The sequence below is a fragment of the Ictalurus furcatus genome, chromosome 8 (assembly GCF_023375685.1).
Source record: "Ictalurus furcatus strain D&B chromosome 8, Billie_1.0, whole genome shotgun sequence".
Lineage (NCBI taxonomy): Eukaryota > Metazoa > Chordata > Actinopteri > Siluriformes > Ictaluridae > Ictalurus > Ictalurus furcatus.
This window is the reverse complement of record NC_071262.1, coordinates 15761823-15781848: the sequence shown is the minus strand read 5'-3', so window position 1 is coordinate 15781848 and position 20026 is coordinate 15761823. Positions and strand designations below refer to the sequence as shown.

The window sequence follows — 20026 nt, the reverse complement described above, 5'->3', positions numbered from 1 at the left end:
ATCCTTATGTTTGATGACTCCCTGGAGGTCTACTGACATTTTTTTTACTCACTGGAGCATTTTGGATGCCTTTCTTTGTCCACTGTCAAGCTGAAGTGTGTGTGTGTGTGTGTGTGTGTGTGTGTTGGCAAAGCTAAGTCCAGGACCCTTCTCAGAGCACTAAATCATTCCTTCTAGAAGCTTCAGTGTGGCTTCTTTATCCATCCACCTGCTGCTGGACATCCTCTCTCTCTCTTTTACACACACACACACACACACACACACACACACACAGTAAGCCCTCTGTTCTACCACTATCCACTTGAGGGTCTTAATGTTTTCGTGTATAGAAACACAAAGGTAGCACACACAGAAACAGATGCAGCCTCCCGGGCTCTGGATGAACTCGCCAGGCCTGCTTCCTCAACTCTCCCCTATCTGACTCTGGGGCTTTGACTGGATGTCGAGTGGAGATCCAGTTAAACATCTGCAGCCCTCTGTGGCCCGCTGTTTCCTCTACCCAGCTCAGCATCTGTGCCCGCAGCCTGGCAAACGGCTGCAGCTGCGGCTTTTTAATCGAATCTACATGGTAAAGCTGAAGGGCATTTAAGATCCAATAGGATGTGGAAAGATCACTATAGTGCTAAACTAAACAGAAGCAACACAAAACCAGAACGGCAGAAACGGGAACAGAGATGAGTCAGCTTTATATTCACAGAATTTTTTGTTATATTGTTATTCTTTTGCACTATCCTTTTATATCCTATTTTCTACTACTTGTTATATCGGACACTTCCACAATAGATCTGTGTACTGGTCGGCGCTACACTGTCACTGTTACTGTGCCTATGGTTCCTGTTTTAGTAGTTACTGTACTGTCTTGTGTTGTCTGCACATGTTTGAATCTGCATTTTATGTACAAATGTGTAGGTCTTATTTAGTTCTGTCTCGTCCTGTTCGACATTCCCTCCAGAATTTCACGTATCAACCTACAGTTCGTCTTCGTTATGGTACCGTATACAGTTTTGGGTGTTTTTATTTTTAATTTTACGAAAGCTTCAAGTGCAATTAATTATTTGTCATGCTGTACGTGCAAATAGATGACTGCTTGAAGCTGTGGGCTGCGTCCCAAACCGCGTACTTACCTACTATATAGTAACCGAGATATGTGTATCTCCCACTATATAGTAGGCAAGTATGCGGTTTGGGACGCAGCCGTGCTCTCTTGTTTGCCGTGAAACGGTTGAGCACTGCCGTGTGTGTACGTGTCCTGTCGCAAAATGCGATGAAAACTCCCACACGACGTTAATAGTGTGATTAAGTTGTGTACATGTCTGTAATGCCCGTCTGAACATGCCCGTCGATAATGCGACTAAAACAGGAGTACTCCACACGTCTTAATTCGATTTGTGTTTACTTTAAGTATGACTTTAATCGGATTAAGGTAATAAAAAATCGCTGTTTACATGCTAGTTTCTTAATCAGAGTATCGTCTTAATCGGGTTAATATCGGATTATTGTTGTCCATGTAAACATACTGACTGTGTACTGTACCAGCTGTATATGGTTGAAATGACAATAAAAGCCACTTGACTTGAAGGGTTGACTGATAGAATCACAATAATATATTGTTATTGTAGTACACATTAAAACACTCTTGTAAACCCTAGAGTAGGTTAAGATTTGTCCAAAAATCCTTTTGCATGTGTAGGATTATATGGCAAGGACTTATTACAAAACACCCACATAAAGGGTTCATTTGCATTTTGCAGCCCTCTGCAAAATCAGTAGTAGTCCTGTGATTAAAATAGAACTCTGGCATTTTTAGCAAGTATTTGTAAATTAAGCTCTAAATCTCTATAATTTATTCTTTCAGAGATGGAACTACCTACACAATCAGTGTAGCTCATAGGAAAGACAAAAGTGCCTCATTCTCTGCCTGATGTTCCATAAACCCTTTAAACCGTAAATAACCCAAATGATTTTTTACTGTATTGCTCCAGTGTTGGAAAATTGCCTAAAACGACCTAATAACAGCTTTGGTATGACTTCCCCTCGTGCCCGTCTCATCCCAAAGCCTTCACTGTTAGACTGTAACTTCATTTGAATTATACAGTTGAATATTTTAAATATTTAGAAACACATGCCCTTAAGACTTGTTTTATAAGCAACTTTAGTGTAGACAAGTTTTCCATTCTTTTTTCAGCAGAGGGAAACCATGAAATTGAAGTTATCCGTGCTTATTGGTATACCCTACATATGCAGTGGATTGAGATTATGCTGAAAGTTAATGACATCATTTTTTTTTTTTTTTTTATCAAGGAATAGCGGAGGACATTGTGTCTATGCACAATGCATACGCAGTGTTCTGATGTCCCGTGTCCAGTCTCCTGTTGCTAGTCAGGAGGGATAATCAAGGATTAAATTACCTTATACCTTATCTTGACCCTTGATTCTCTTTCCTGAAGAGCAACACTACAGATGTTTCTTCACTCCAGGTCTCTGGAGTTACTATTCTCGATGACAAATCATCAGATTTTGGAATAAAGTGTTAGACGCACTAGGTGCTGTTACACCAATTTGTTTGTTTGTCGAGTACTAAAGCTCTGTCCTCTGGCTCAGTTTGCACCTCACGGCTCAGGTTAGCACCTACAACAAAAACGCTGCACACAACCCAAAACACATGGCGTGTTCGCATTCACTTGAGGCAGGTGGGTTGATGCTGGGTTGAAATCATTTTTCTCACCGCGATCGTCCCACGTTCGAGTTCACTCAGACACTCAGACGCTCTTGTTTTGGTCCAAGAGTGTGTGATCGCTGTGTTCTCACCTGCGTAATTGAACCACCCCAAGGCTGAAAACACACTAAGGTTTGATTCAAAAGGACCAAACGCTTCATACGTGAAAGCACCTGAAACTAAAACAAACAAACAAAAAAAAACACCAGCCTTGGAGTGCAACAAAAGAGTACACTCTACACAGGAGTGTGGCTGAGGAAGAGGAAAACTGTTTACAGGAGTTCTAATTGTGGACCTGCTTTGGGGCTTCCCTTCTCGTCAACCGCTCGGCTTTATACAGCAGCTGTGTGTAGGGCAAGCCTACAGTTTTGGCTTCCAGTCCAAAGCTGGTACCACAGTATGCACACACACACACATGCTCTACCCGCTCCCAGAGGAGGATACAATTAGACTTCCTGTGAGTAATAACAGGGCTTGCTGCAAAACAGCTGCATCTCTCCTCTCACTCCTCTCAGTCCTGCAGCCTTTAATCTCACAGCGCTGAGTCAGGATGCCTGTCACACTCTTACTCTTTGTTCAGAACACATTACCTTTTTACAGTTTTTGTATTATTTCAAAGCAACCTTAACAAATGAATAAACAGGGCTCGGGTTATAGCCTTGTTGCAGTGTAACAAAGTAATAACGCTGGGAGGAAATGTACTCCTTGAACAATATAATCCCAGTGAATGGGATTTGAGCTCAGTGTAGCACCTGGTGTCTTATTGCTAAATCCTGTGTTTGTGTGTGTGTGTGTGTGTGTGTGTGTGTGTGTTGCTCCACTGAAGCGGTTTTGGATAGTACCTCTGTAGTTGGAAGGGCAGATACAGGTGTAGTTGTTGACGCCATCCACACAGGTGGAGTTATTCTCGCAGTCATTGTCTTCGCAGTCATCTGGGTTCACCTCACATCGCTCGCCCTCAAAGCCAGGCAGACACACACATCTGGAGTGGGACCGAAAACAGACACAGGCTGCTGTTATCTCTGGTGGTATGGTGTTTGAGAAACTTATATTCACAATTGACGTTTTTTATCTTGTTAACACACAGCTTCATTTGTTGTTGTTGTTGTTTTTTTTGCTTTGTTTTCTTTACCTCAGTGAAACAGAAACACGCATATTTCATCCTAAAACACAATCTAATAAAGCTAATCCAGAAACGTAACTGCTAAAACCTGGTTAGTATACAGTAGCCCTATTACTATAGCTGCAGTAAATATGAGTTTGTGGTTATGCTTTACGCTTCTCCTTAACTAACATTATTTCCAGCATTAGTTCACATAATCAGACCATGAACTTCAACATTAATCCACTGTAATGTGAACAAATTGATGAACTCTTTCATTAAGTGGTGTTTTAAAGGTTAAATGTCTGTTGATGTGTTCTTGAAGGGTTATTTCTGGGGGCTAAAATATTCTATTAAACTTAATCCTTTCTTATGGCATCCACGCTTCATTTAAGAGACCATTCATTTAAGGCGTGTTTTTGTTTTTTTTTGTATTAGATATTAAATCATCTAAAAAACACTCCAGCGTTATATACACCATTATCCTGATTTTTATTACTCCATTAAGTGCTGCTATCCCCAATCCTACATGACTGACTCTGACAAATACAACACATCTTGGCCATTTATGACTAAACTTTCTACACAAAAAGGTCTAATCAATTTTTTAAAGAAATCTCAGACTTTATCAAACATGATTAGTTTTATAATTTATTTCTTTTATAAAACATCATACAAATTCTGAGATAAACTACATAATTACTGTTTTTTGTTTAAACAAACAAACATATATATATATATATATATATATATATATATATATATATATATATATATAATTTTGATCAAATTATCTAAAATGTCGATTCCTTGACACTTGAATTACTTTTTAAAATAAATTATTCTTTTTTTCTTTCTTTTTTCTTTTTTTAAAAGAGTCTAAATTCATTTGAATTTCCATGCCATTTTTAAAATAAATAAATAAATAAAACCATCTAAAAAATGAATATGTTTTCTAATAATTTATGCATGAAAAGCTTAAAACTGACCCTTCTTGGACAGGTAATTTGTTTATATAGACTGGTGTTTAGGTCAAATCTGGTAATTCCTTAAAACAGAACAGACACTTAGTCAGCTAGTTTCTTAAAAAGGGTTCAGTTTGTGATGTCACTTTGTCCATTATGCAAATCAATAAATGAATGGATTTTTCACTGATTTTGAAATGGACTTTTGGCTTATGTATCAAGGAACATATTTTGGCTACTTTTAAACAAACTGCTGAGAATAAAACCATGCAAAATTGAGATTCAGATACTAAAATGGTGTTCATGTTTACCTGGAACAAATGAGAGCAGCTTTACTAACACGATTTGGAATGATGGAGGACATGTGGGTATTATCAGTTTGCCTATAAATGTATATTTGTTGATCCAGGCTTTTTGGAAAAAAAAAAAATCTTAGGCATTAAAACACATTTAACAATTTATTATTCTACACAGATTGCTCTTAATGGTTTAAAATTACACGTTCAAGGGTACTTTAAGGTTTCCTTTTGAGCCCTACTGTATGTTGTGGCTTGGCACCATTGGTGACTGAGGCTTGGGAGGAAGCACAGTGTTTGATAAAGCCCTGTCTCCATGGAGACTTCCCACGAAAGACCAGCAACACTTATCTCACCCAGTAACCAGCTCATATGCTCTCTGGTGCCACCCAAGCACCTCCACCCGAACCCTCCAACCCGCACCACACACCACTCAGACTTCCAGATTTCAGAGACGGCTATAGCTCAAAGGGCAGCAGCTAGGCTGGAGCCGATATATCATACTCACGCCCCCAGCACTGACATCGTCCCATGCCACAAACACGCACCCTGACCCTACTCCATCCAAATGGCTCACCGCAGCTGTTTCATTGCTGTTTTTGTAATGTCAAGTGGAACCTGACGCTGGGCTTATTTGTTGCTTGTCTGGATGCGGAGGCCAAGGCCTCTCAGTAATCGAATGGAAAGGGCAGAGCTGCATGCATTTAAAATGTTACAAGGTGATTTAGGAAGCGGAGAGTGTCCAAAGCCAGGACATTTACTGGGACATTACTGGCTCTTGGCTTTTAAAGTTCACCTGGCAAATAGAGTTGAAACATGATATATTTAGTAGCAGTCAGTGTGTATCTTAAAGACGTAAGGATTCCCAGAATGTAGTAAAATAACCCTGCAAGAGTGCAGTGTGTACCTGTAGTGACCGTCCTGACCAGCTGAGAGGTGACATGTGCCCCCGTTGACACAGGGTTGGCTCAAACAGGCGTTCATGGGGATCTCACAGTTCCGTCCCTGAGATAGATGAAAAAGACAAACAGAATCTATAGCAGCAATACGACTCAAAACGCTTCATGTCTTCACATGACGTACCTGTTAAACAGCATCTGTTCATCTGTTCAAGTGTTGCATTGTACAATAAATGCTTGTACTTGACGAGACAGCTCATTTTACGAATACGAAAGCCCTGATTAGACCTCAATTCATGCATCTCGAGTTATATCAGAATGATATAAATGTGCAGCCAAGACACAATCTGATCACTCAAGACTCCAGACTTTTTAAGCTGATGTTATCTATGTAGATGCATCTGTCTCGCCAAACCACCAAAAAGTCATGCAATACTATATGTTATAACACAAATTTCATGAGTGCTATAAATATTCCATGCATCATCCATATTTTCCAAAACCGATGAGCTGATCTGTGTCAGAGTTCAATCTGGTTAACCAGAGACACGTTTAAACAGAGGTTGAAATCAGAAACTACAGCACACACTTAGCTTAGATTTGTGGAAAGCAATAAACAATGTAATTGCGAAGCAACGATGCGGTGTCTGTATTTCAGCAGAACGACAAGTAAAGTCAGTGGTTCTGAAGTCAGAGACTTCACACACACGTTCGGCACATGCTCGTATGTTCAGACCCGGCGGTCAGAAACAGACAGTAAGACTAAACTGCATGCGAACACAATACATTTTACATTTCTCCGGAGGAATTATTAGCAGCTGGAACACGCTTTATTGTGTTAGACTCTTCTGAAAGGGGTGTAACAGGAGCTCTTACACTGTCAGTACAAATGTCTGCTTTGGGTTTCTCCTTCCCACATCCTGGCCCAAACAGGAAGAAAAAACACCCTCCAAAAAAAAAGCGGAATAATGTGTTCAGATCCATTTAGCACTCCACGGCTGTCACCTATTTCCAATTTCAGACAAAAAAAAATACGTCTGCTTTGCTTATTTTCTCTCTACCGCTCACAGCTATGGTGTTTGACTGTTTTCTTTCTTGCCGCCTCTATACTGCTTGTGTTTTTAATCAATCAGGACTCAACAGAGAAAGAGAAAAAGGGTAAGGGAACGGGAAGGCTGTCAAAATGGAAGAGAGCCTGAAACACACACACACACACACACACACACACACACACACACACCTGTTTTAACCTTGGGTGCAGGGATTTTAATTAAAAGAGGAGCCACTGTTTTTTTGTGTTGTAGAGGGCAAGAGGTGAAACTCTTATCTGTTCAACTGCAGACAGACACTGACAGGAATCCCATAACCAATCAAAAGACGCCATATACACACACACACACACACATACACACACACACACGCACACACACACACATACACACACACCACCCAATACAATACTGCCCAACTAATTGTCTTGTAATTGTGATCACGATTCTTGGCTTCGTCCACGATTCCGGAGCCTATCCTGCTATCAAGGCAAAATTCTAAATATTTTTGGGAGGAAACCCACACAAACACAATAAGAAAATGGGAATCTCCACACAGACTGGACCTGAGCTCAATCCCGAACCAGAGATCCCGGAGGTGTGAGGCACTGTGCCCTGCTTCCTCATTTAGTTTAACAGAATACAATATTAGTAAGCCTAGTGTAGGATCTAATTGTGCTAACAGTGCTTATATTAAGAATAAAAAAATAAATAAAAATCAACCATGTCTTATTTTGATGAACGAATCCAGCCATGTGTAGGCATGTAGGTTTAGAATGTATAGTATGAAAAGAAATGTTCCTTAATTGCCTGAATATTTGTTATTAAAAAAATGTCCGTATGCTGTTATTGATCAATATTAAGCAAACGTTATCATGCAACTCTGCAACAGATTAGGTGCAATAGTTATTTTTTTAATTGAGCTGGTTGGTCTTTCTCCTGCAACTGCAAATCTCACACTTCATCAGTTTCATGACTCATACGTCTGAACAATATTCATAAATACACCGAGCAGCATGACATGTAATATAGCTGTAAGCACATCCTGACTAGGACTCTAAATCTGCAGTCTTGGACATCTTTGTTTTTTTCTGCATTGATCCCTTGCTGAGCATTGCGCATGCATGAGCAGAGGAGATTCCAATATATTGAGCCAGCTAAGGAAGATTGATGATATAAGCTTCTTCCTTGCACTCTTGTAATGATATGCATAACTCAAACAGGCCATGTATAATAAACTAGGGAAGGGGATATGTCTGAGAAGGAATGAATTGCACAGGTATTTTGGAAAGCGTGAGGATCTTTCACCTTGTAGCCAAAGGGACAGGTGCAGTGATAGGAGCCTGTGACATCACTAACGCACGTGCCGTTGTTCTGGCACGGGTTGGCCAGACAGGGGGCGCACTTGGACATCATATTCAGATCAACAGGACCTGTTGGGAGAGAGAGAGAGAGAGAGAGAGAGAAGAAAAGGGATTAGTGGAGGAAAGTCAAGGGCGTGGCTACATGAGCTACAAGACCACCACTGAAATAAGTTTTGCCACCCCGTATGCTACGGAATTCAATTTGTGCCAAACGTATTGAACATAACCTTTCAAGAAATGAACAAAAATGTACAGCGACAAAGGAAGAAAAACAATGAACACTTCAAATAAACAGCATTTTTGCTTTTTCAATGTATATTTTTGTTTGTTTCTTGAAAAGTTACGTTCAATGCCTTCGGCACAAATTGAATTCCGTGCATTTAAATGCCAGGTATTTAGATCCAACTGCGGTGAACTTAATACACTACTGCCATCATACTGCGAGCCGTTTTGCACCGAGGAACAAATCAGATAATTTTGCAAATGCAACTTTGTTCTGTACAATGAGTTGGCGACACGCCTTAAACTGGTTTTAGATGGTCAGTTTCAGATGGTATGAGTTCATTCCAGTGAATTCTTGTCCAAATTCTTTCACAGACCGTGCGAAAACATGTCTCCTCCATGCCCGATTATACGACGAGGATCCTCGAACGATAAACTTGCGATTAGAGAAAATGGCTTATTAATTCTGCTTATGTCATCAGTCAGTATGATCCTGCACAGAATGGGGAAACATAAACGGAAACATTCTTCAAAGTGAGCCTCGGGTAATAAGGATCTTTTTAGATATTTTTATAGCATGTTTAATTTATGTTTCACATTAGCATTAGCATATCTGTCTCGTGAGTGTGTGTAATCCTAAGCCATGCTCCAACTGGAGATTTTTAGACAAGCGTCAAAAATTTTCTATCTTTGGTTGCAACGGCACTAAATCGGAGAATGTCACGTTAAGCAATCTAACACCACCGATCTCGACACATGCCCTATCAATTTTTTTATGTGTGATTTCTGTGTGACAGAAAAAAACAGCTTTATTGTACTCTTGTCATCCCATAATTAAAAAAAAAAAACCCATATAGACCACAAGCACAATAATGATGCAACTTGAGTTATTGAAGGAGAGATGGTGACATTTCAAAGTGGACACGAAGGAGGGATCACAGAGGGGGTCACTAAGTCTTGCGCCATCCAAATATATATAAAATCCCTTTAATCTCTTGTTTAATCTCAAATTAATCCCTCAACACTTCTAACAAGCTTTTAAGGGCTTGTTAGAAGTGTTAAAACTCGGGAGCACTTGGGTGATTTTGCCTGTAAGAGCAATGTCCGGCTCCTTAAAACGGAAATGAGACATAGAAAAAAAAAGAGAGTTCATCACCGTTGCACTGGAAGCGATTGAGGGGCGTGGTCAGAAGCAGACGGTCAGCCATGTCAGGTGGTCCAGTACAGCGAGCAATGCCTGGCTCCTTAAAACCAGCTTTAACCCACTGTGAGAGCCAGCGAAGTTCACAATCACAATAGAGTGGGTTTGCACCCAGAGCCCTTTGGAACACGCACACAAATATATAAACTGTTTATATGTACATAAACATCCATCCATGCATTTTCCATATCATTTATATTATCACAAGGGAGCTTGGAGCCTATTCCAGGGTGCTTAGGGCAGAAGGTGGGGGACACCCTGGACAAGGTGCTAACCCATCGCAGGGAACAACTCACACACACTACGGACAATTTAGAGATGCTAATCATGCTAAGCATGTGTTTGAGCTGGGGGAGGAAGCTGGAGTACCTGGAGGAAACCCCAGGGGTGAGGCTGGATTTGAACCCCCAACCTGGAGGTGCAAGGCAGATGTGCTAACCACTGAGACACCACCCCAACTAAAACATACACATAGTTACAAATTCTTTTTGTTTCTAAATATCTGTGATGTTTTCTAACAAATGTATTGGTTATTTGTTATGGTACTTATGGTGTTATGGTGTGTAATTGGTTGTTATTGATTTCTATGTGGTTCTATAATCGAATATTACTAATAGCCCAACCAGCACAACCCTGACCTGGCACTTATAATAGAGTGCCTCCGAGTCATATCTGTATTTGTATCCATTAAGACATCCATCCATTCATCTTCTATACTACTTTATCCTTTTCAGGGTCACGGGGGAACCTGGAGCCTATCCCAGGGAGCATCGGGCACAAGGCGGGGTACACCCTGGACAGTGTGCCAATACACATTCACATTCACACACCCATTCATACACTACGGACACTTTGGACATGCCAATCAACCATGCATGTCTTTGGACTGGGGGAGGAAACCCGCACAGGACGGGGAGAACATGCAAACTCCGCACACACAGGGCCACGGTGGGAATCGAACCCCCGACCCTGGAGGTGTGAGGCAAAAGTGCTGACCACTAAGCCACCGTGCACCCATTAAGAGATGTTTATGAGCATACGAAGCCCCTGAAAGCAGTCCATACAGGATTTTGCGATTTTTTTTTGCGATCGCAGAAATGTATGCGAAATCCAGCAAACTCGACAATATTCAGATGAGCTTGCAATTTCTCAAAAGTACCACAGATTTGGGACAAGATGCGTCATGACGTCATCATAACGTGCATTCAGCCAATCTCTCTTCGATTCATAAGCACAGCTAAAAGGTTTCATTTACCATCAAGCATCACTGCGATAGACCGTGTATAACATTTTCCTGCAGTTGCAATTTTGCCAATTCAAGTAGTTTTCTGCAAAAAAACAAAAATGCACAAAAAAATCTCCACAAGCCACATCGCAAATTTTGAAATAAGCCACAGAAATTCGAGCGTTTTTTTTTTTTTTGGCCGCAAAAATCACAAAAAAAACCCTCCTGTATGAAATCCTGTACGGACTGCTGAAAGGTGTCGCAAACTGTCAAATTTCCGTTTTGGATTAAATCCTGCTCTATGAGACAGGTGCCACTGACAACGAGGAAAGAGGATTAGCCATTTAGACTGGAAAAGTGGAGTTTAGCATAAAAGCACGGTCAAAACTTTTGTTATACACCCACCCACACACACACACACACACACTCACACACACTCTTAAACATCCTGCTCAAGTACACAAAGGCAGCCTCTTCATGTACTAAAGCACCACTTCCTTCCAGTCTGTCTTTAATGAATCAGAGGACCCGTATTCTCAAAGAGGAACCTTTTGTGACAGTTCTTTTCATGGCAGCACTAAAGCAACCTCATTTTAAAGCAACAGCAGGAACAGCAGCCGGAGAACGAATAAGAAGAAGAAGAAAAAAGAGGCATAAGAACTCACTGATGGATGCCTTTTAGCTGTAATAAAATTTACAAAGAGTTCCTGTGGGGCCCAGACTCTGAGAGTTGAGCACTGGGCAGCTCTTTAAAAAACCTTCTCTCTTTCGCACCTGGTAATGAAGTCAATCCTCTATAGATCATAAATAGGTGAGTGATTGTGGGTGATGCTGGGAGTCTGTCATTAATATCGAGGGATGGAGAAAGATGAAGAGACAAAGTGTGAGAGAGAGAGAGAGAGCGAGAGAGAGAGTGTGAGAGAGAGAGAGAGTGAGACAGTGAGACAGAGATCGAGAGAGAGACAGAGTTAGAGAGAGAGAGAGATAGAGAGAGAGACAGAGAGCGAGATAGAGACAGAGTTAGAGAGAGAGAGAGCGAGAGAGAGAGAGTGAGAGAGAGAGCGAGAGAGAGACAGAGTGAGACAGAGAGCGAGAAAAAGAAAGAGTTAGAGAGAAAGAGAGAGAGAGAAAGAGAGAGAGAGAGAGAGACAGGGAGAGAGAGAGAGAGACAGAGGGAGAGAGAGAGAGAGAGAGAGAGAGAGAGAGCTTTCGCACAGGATCACATGCACTCACAGATGAGACAGAGACGTCAAGTGGTTGAAGGCTCCCTCTGGAATGGTTGAAAGGTCATTTCCGTGGAGAGTCCTGAAAGAGAAGAAAGGAGAAATTGAAAACAAATGCACGAGAAGAAAGGGAGGATGTTGCAGTTAGCTCTAACTGAGACCATTTTGTCTACAGAAACAAAGTCAGCACTGATGATTCAAGGCAGGTATAGAATTTTATGTCAATTCCTCTTCCCTCACGCGCACACACACACACACACACACACACACACACACACAGACAGACACACACACACACACGCATGCACGCACACACGCACACACACACACGCACACACACACACACAGGGGTCTGGTGTCAGTGTAACAGCAATCAGACCCTTTGACCGGACAGCACTGCACCAATGAAGTCACGCCAGTGTTCCCCTCAGGGGCATTCTGGGAAATTAACAAGTGAGAGTGACGAGTGGCTGGCAGCCAAAGCTGACCCCAGTTTGACTATCAGAGCGCCTCCTTGTCAGCCTAGCGTAACAGAGGATCAGGGTTTAAAGGAATAGTCCAGCCTGCTTTCAACCTAATGTCTATCCACAATATGTGTAGCGTATGTGTGACCACCACAAACAAGAATTTCACCCAGCTTACCTGTTCTGAGAAAGATGATGGGGGCATTGTTGGGGTGTCAATAAACATTTCTAAAATAAGCTCATTTTGTAAAGGTCTATATCCGTATAATTGATCCTTTCAGGGATAGAAGGAGTTCTTTCAGTAGGAGGAATGTGTGATTGATGTTTGGGTCTGATTCTGATTGCGCATGGATAAATAAGCCTTTTTTGGGTTGAAACCTTTGCATTGTAGTCACATATTTTAAACACTCACTGACAACAGCTTCCCCTAGGCTTTCAATCGAAGTGAGATTATATAAGTAAGCAGGGATTCTAAGCTTTTTTCCCCCATCAGTACAGAGAAATAAATGTTATTCAGGTTAATCACAGAGATCAAACAAGTTAAGTAACACTTGAAGATTCCTTTAACGAGTGCTGATAACCTCCAGACCACAGCTTATGAGAGGTACGGAAGGAAAAACAATTGCTCACTTCTTCATGTACAAAAAAGAGAACCTGCTGAGGCTAGAAACTCAATTTACCTCTGAAACCTGCTCTGTTTCATGGCCACCTCTTAAAGTGGAGTTAATAAGGCCTGCTGTGGGGCAGAGGCTGGTGCCCTAGGGGTGTGTGTGTGTGTATGTGTGTGTGTGTGTGTTAGTCATGGTAACATGAGATGTAGGCAAAGCATTAATTAGCTACAATAATTAATTGTGTCAATGGAAGGTCCTTACAAGGATGTGTGTGTGTGTGTGTATACCAGTCCCTCCAGGATTCTGCGATTTTGCGAGCGCAGAAATTGCCGCAAAATCAAGGAAACTCCGCAATATTTGCAGGAGCTTCCTGCTAATTTTTCTAAATTACAGCAGATTTGGGCCAAGACGCGTCATGTGACGTCATCACAACGTGCCATGTGACGTCATCACTATGCGCATTCAGCCAAAGCTGTTTACCAACAAGCATCGTAGTGAAAAACAAAAAAACTGCAGCAAAATCAATGTGTGTGTGTGTGTGTGTGTGTGTGTGTGTGTATCCCTTCCTCAGGTACCATCAGAAAGAGACTTACAGCAAACGGAGTGAGCGCAGTCCGTCGAACGCATGCACTGGCACACAGCGGATCTGATTATAACTCAGGATACTGTAGAGATAGAGAAAGAGACAAATATATATCACTCAAAGTGATTTAAGTACTCACACACTCACACTGATTCACACACAAATGGCTGAGTTAGCGGTGTGTGGCAGATGGCACACTCACAGTGTGGAGAGCTGAGTCATATTGCTGAAGATGAAAGGAGTCAGAGAGCTGACACTGTTGTTACTCAGGTCTCTGTGGGCACACAACACACACACACACACACACACAACTGAAATAACAATAACAAATATCAGCATGCCAAAAAATCCGATTAAGCTCATATCGCTCATAACGTTCAACTATGAGATGAGTTGAAATACATACACGAGCAGTAGTTGTTTCAGATTGCTCAGCTCCTTGGGCACTGAAGTGAGCAGGTTTCCTTCCAGATACCTGGAGGCATACAGGACGAGCAGGATTTTACACAATGTCACATCCACACCTTTAATTCTATGAATCTATAGGTGAATCTATAAAGCTAATATAGTCTAGGATTTCCAATAAACCAAATATAAGATTACTAAAACTTTTTCAAGATGTTTTTCCTAAGTTCAAGCTTTAAATGGTCTTGTTCTACTGTATTTGCAGATAATTTAGTACATTTTAAGCATTTATATCCAAGAAAGAAGCCAAATTATCTGGCCAAAGAATAAGAGAAATGGTAAAACTGTCTACATATAGGTTTAATAATCTTATATTTGGTTTACTGTAATCTTAAAACAAGGAATATTAGATCAATATGACTATATTCAAGATATTTCCACTTGTGAAGATGCCATTTTTTTACCGCAGTGTGTTCCCAATGGAAAAATACTGAATTTTGAAAATTGAAGTGTGGACAAACTCATCCATCCATCCATCCGTCCATCCATCCATCCATCCATCACTTTTCCATTCCGCTTATCCTTCACAGGGTCACGTGGGAGCCTGGAGCCTATCCCAGGGAACCCATCACAGGGCACAATCGCACACTATGGACAACTTGGAAATGCCAATCAGCCTACAATGCATGTATTTGAACTGGGGGAGGAAATCCGAGTACATGGAGGAAACCCTGAAAGCATGGGGAGAACATGCGAACTCCACACACACAGGGCGGAGGCGGGAGGCAAACATGCTAACTAGTAAGCTAAATGGAATCTCCAGTGTGCTGCCCAGTCCCATGGTTTCGTTGCCTAGAAGCCTTGGCTATGCTAAAAAGTGGTAGCTATTATGACATAATAGCATAAGGCCAGCTAGCTAGCTAGTTAAGTTCATTAATACAGACTAATGGAAATGAATGAGTATAACATAAATAGATGACTGTGTAGTTATGCTCTTCTAAATAAAGGTCTCTAATGTAGAGCATCATAATTTTGCCTAGATAAAAAGTCATTGGCCAACGTTCTGACTGTGAGATGTGGTTTTCCTACCACATTGCACGTACAAGATATTTGAGTTGGCTAGCGTTTTGAGTTTCATGCAAAGTGTTTATGCATGTTGTGCTGGCGATGTGTGATGTGTGTAGTGCAGCAGGTGTTGGAGATTCGTAAACATGTGATATAGTTACCATTGTGAAGTTCATTATGTATAAACACACACACACACACACACACACACACTAAGTGAAAGCTTTTGCTTATGAAAAGCAATAGGATGTTGTTTTTCTTTCTCTGGTTACTCTTGACAGGGAGTAAAAAAAAAAGAAAGAAAAGAAGAAAAATGAATTTGAAAAAAAATAAAATCCTATGAACATCTGTGTGAAACATACACATTGGCTCCAAATATCTCTCATGCTCATCTCATTTCTCATCTCTTGTTCTCACGCCACTATCTTCTTTCCCTCCGTCTTTTTATTTTGCTCTCTGACTGCTTGTGAGAAGGGCAGATGAAAAATGTCTTTGTCTCCTAAACAAGCACTTTGTCACAGTCTCAAAGATGGCCAAGAGCATGGCCCGAGCAGGACTGGACATAGTTTGGACCTGACTTTGTGGTAATGCCTCAGGAGAAAGAGGAAAATTGCAGTGCTTGAGGCAGCTCATTCTAGCTAATAGGGCTCGATACCTATGAGGCACCCGGTGGGTCAGAGCATTCAAAAAATATATTGAAAGCTGATAAAACAAAGATGACAAAATGACAGGTGTGACAAAACCAATCAGAGAGGAGGGAGACAGAGACTCACAACTCTGTGGTGTCCTTGGGGATGCCCTTGGGCAGAGAGCGAAGTCCTCGGTTACTGCAGCGCACCACTGTATCTGAGCATGTGCAGGGATCTGGACAGCGAGGGACCGACGGCAAACAGACATTCTCCTCTATACCTGGAGAGAAAACCGCTACAAAGAGTGAGACAGGCGAACAGATGCGCACACATTGGCTTTGTTTACATATGACTTGGTTGTTTAGAATATGGCTGCAGTTGCTCACATGTCCACATTACAGTAATAATGCAGGTGTGTGTGTATGCACAGCAATGCAGGTGTCATTGGACATGTGCTTTTTCTTAGCGTATTCAATACTTTTTTTTCCAGTGTCACTCCACTTTATTACACATAGCTTTATTTATGGACTTTAATGTTGAGAATTCTTTATATTTCCGGATTTCTTGAGTTAATACTGATGTCTGGTGAAAATTTCATGTGAATAGCCTCATTGGAAATATATTTACTGAAACAAAACGTTAATGCGTCCAACACTTATTTCCCCCACTATATGTGCATCACACACATATCCAGCGAAGTCTTGCCTCTATATCCACTGTTCAAATTCTGAGCTGTGATCCTGTTTCTGCCTGTGTTTTGTCCCTGTATTTATTTATTATTTTTTATGATCTTAAATGATCCCTGTCTGGTTCTGGTATTTTGATGATCATTTGGACTGTGTATAAAAGTTTGGATATTGCCTAATAAACCATTGCACATGGATCTTCATGCTTCTCCTGAATCTTATGTGTTACAGTGGGGAAGGCAAAAGTTACTGTGCATTTGGAATTGCAGTAATTACAAACCTTCGACTTGTAAAAAGCGTTCACGTCTTTGCCGGGCTTGTAATCACCAGTTGGGAACTGTTGAGTTTTCTGAAAGCTCCAACTAGCCATATGCGACGTCATGTTATAAATACACACCGCTGGGGAAAAAAATCCCTGCGACCTCCACAGTTAAAGTAGCCAGGAGGTTATATCAGAATTGAAGTCTATCATAGTGATCGAACCATCTGTATCATTTTCCAATAGTGACCTTTTCATAGTACAACTATGCCTTTATATAGTATAGTTTAGCTTTCTATCTAAAAATGTTGATGTGTTGCGTGTGTTTCTATAGAAACCACTCATTTTGGAGAAAGAGACAAACAGCTCCAAGTAGAATCACAGAGCTGTCGTTTCATAATGACAGTAATTCTGTCACTGCAAAAACACACTTGTGCTAGTTAGCTAGTGGCCAACATGGAGATTTACATTCTACAAAATCATTTTTTACTTTTTTTTTTACATTATTGTCCTATTACAACTATGACTACACTGTTAAACAGCAATAAAAAGTTGAAATAGTTTCTCAAAGACAGCAAACAGACCACCCCATCATTACTCAGTTACTCACGTCCTCCGACCTGCCTTCAAGTCGGTTTTTGTCCTAGTGGCAAATTTACAACATCAAGAAGAGCTGTGCGGCAAAATGGCAGGAGAAAAATAAATACAAAATCCTATTTGACGGAGTCATATGTCCAAGTATCTGTTTTCTTAAACAAATGTGACTTGATTGGAAAAACTCTGATTTCATGTGTTTTCTTGGCAGTCATTCTACAGAAAAATCTTTCCTCCTAACATCACGTATGCCAACAAAATTGTGAGCTGCCTGTCTGAACATATCCGTAGGGAGACTTTAAATTTTAATGCTTCTTTTACGGAGATATCTCACACGCAAGAGAAAAATTGAGCCAGCATCGCTGGGTTTAATATAGACATTCATAAATACTTTAAAAACGAGAGAAAGGGGGACTAAAAGAGGACAGAGACAAAGAAGAGAACAGCAGCATGTGTGTGTGTGTGTGTGTGTGTGTGTGCGTGTGTGTGTGTGTGCGCCATGTTAACTGGCCCAAAACTAATTTAATTGGCACTCTTGCCAAAACAGTCCACTTGTACAGATAACTGACAATCAGCACCAGAAACACTTGCGCCTAATAAGCGACACGACACACAGGAGTTAAAGATCGTCCACTAAATATTGTTCTTGGCCAACGTTTCTCGGTTTTCCTCGGCCGGGCCTCGCAGCTTCCCGGCCCGCCTGGTTTCATTCCCGGCTTGAGAGATGCTATCTGCAAAGGAACTGAACGGCTCTCCAGATTAAAAAGAAACAAGGAATTAAGACATTAATGAGAGGTAATGGAGGCTCAAGTCTACTCCAACAATAACAGCCTGAATGAGGACTGAGAGAAAAGAGAGAGAGAGAGAGAGAGAGAGAGAGAGAGAGAAACTAATTTTACTCTACTGACTGGGCTTGCCTGAACTGCAGAAAATGCAGTTCCTTCCTGCAAGTCAATTTAGCTTCTGTGTAATTTTAGCACTCCGAAAATAGTGTGATATTGTGCCGATTAATGAAAGCAGGAACAGAATGGAAAACTTTTAATCAACTCTCTTTTCGCTCAGCTCTGAAGAATAGAGCGCAGCAGTCTTCCCAGTGAATTTGGAGGGGGAAAAAAGCAGCCAAAGACACAAAGCCAGCTTGGAAGGCATGCGTTGTGCTAACTAATGGCCCTCTTACTCTCTTAGTGAGCTCCCTCTCTTTGAACCCCTTCATTTCAAAGTGTTCTGCTGCCTACATCTGTGCCGTCTATTCCCCGAAGCGCTTAAGCAGCAAAAGAGCTGCTCTCCCCAAAACACTCGGGCTTTGGCGGCAAGGCCTGACTCTAGCTGTGATTCTGGCCAGACAGAAGCCAAACCACATTTCCTTTTTCTCTGTTAAAATTTACAGCAGCGCAGCGGGACAGCGGTTCTCCCTTAGTGTCTGTAGGGAAATGGTCGCTACTTGCCGCTAAAAGCTGGCTGAAGCCTGATAATAAAGGGGTCTTGTGGTCTGATTTGCACTCCTGATGCCCTCTCTGTACCGGGAAGGGGACGTGTGTGATTTACGCCCATCCTGAACAGCATCTAGGCCATTCGTAATGTCAAGGAACCACTCCGAGATGGAGTGTGGAGTGATCCATGGCCCTGAGGAGTGACCAGAAGCACGGCCTGTTCTGATCAAACTAGCATGACTCGATGGGAAAATGCATGTAATGCTAAGTATATGACTCATAATAACTGAGTGTCTCTGAGCTGAGGAAAGTTCACCGAGCCCTGATTCATTAACTGCTGCCATGTGGTTTAGGTTTCGACCTGTGAGAACCTGCGTGCAGGCATCGTAAATGGACGATGCGTGAATAAAAGAGTATGTTGATATGTGTGTACACATTGAAATGAAAGCTGACGACCGGGTACATCAACAGACTCATGAATAAGGCATAACGAGTGTGTTGAGAAACTGAATAGCTGTGTACCATCACAGGTGAAGTCAGGCGTAGCCACGTCCTGTATGGGGATTTCCTTCAGGAAGGCAGGCTTCTGGCATCTGGGGTTTCCGCTCACCACCCTGGTTTTCTTCAGCCATTGGCCCAGCCATGCCAAGTGACAGTCACACACATATGGGTTGGACAGCAGGTTACTGTAGATAGAGGTCAAACAAAACAGACATTCACCATATGGAGCCAGCTTCATATAGTAGTTAGACTGGTACCATGGACAGTTGTTGTGATTTTGAACTAAATGTTTTCTCCAAAATACATGCCTAGGCCAGACACCTAAATGCTACTGCGAGAATAGACAGGCAACATGATTGACAGGCAATCAGAGACGATTGGTTGGATGTTGAGTGTCTACTTCATTTGATTTTTTTTCCTTCTGGTTTACAGTACCTCAGATATACAGAAGCAGGAGTTGTTATCTGAGCTGATATTTTATTGGCTGCTGTTGGTATTTGAGGAGAACTGAGCCATCACTGAGCCCACCTCCATCCA

The 20026-nt window shown here is 41.5% G+C and overlaps 1 protein-coding gene across 1 annotated transcript in view; it reads right to left on the bottom strand.

The window, feature by feature from the left end:
* The window catches only part of slit3 (slit homolog 3 (Drosophila)), a 180093-nt gene that overhangs the window by 19996 nt on the left and 140071 nt on the right, over positions 1 to 20026 (bottom strand). The window contains exons 19-28 of the mRNA XM_053631039.1: positions 19511 to 19674; positions 16164 to 16299; positions 14327 to 14395; positions 14123 to 14194; positions 13931 to 14002; positions 12273 to 12344; positions 9770 to 9933; positions 8336 to 8460; positions 5987 to 6084; positions 3559 to 3698 (exon numbers count right to left, since the gene is read on the bottom strand). Of these exons, the coding sequence (XP_053487014.1) occupies positions 3559 to 3698; positions 5987 to 6084; positions 8336 to 8460; positions 9770 to 9933; positions 12273 to 12344; positions 13931 to 14002; positions 14123 to 14194; positions 14327 to 14395; positions 16164 to 16299; positions 19511 to 19674 (1112 nt within the window). The remainder of the gene's footprint in view (positions 1 to 3558; positions 3699 to 5986; positions 6085 to 8335; positions 8461 to 9769; positions 9934 to 12272; positions 12345 to 13930; positions 14003 to 14122; positions 14195 to 14326; positions 14396 to 16163; positions 16300 to 19510; positions 19675 to 20026) is intronic.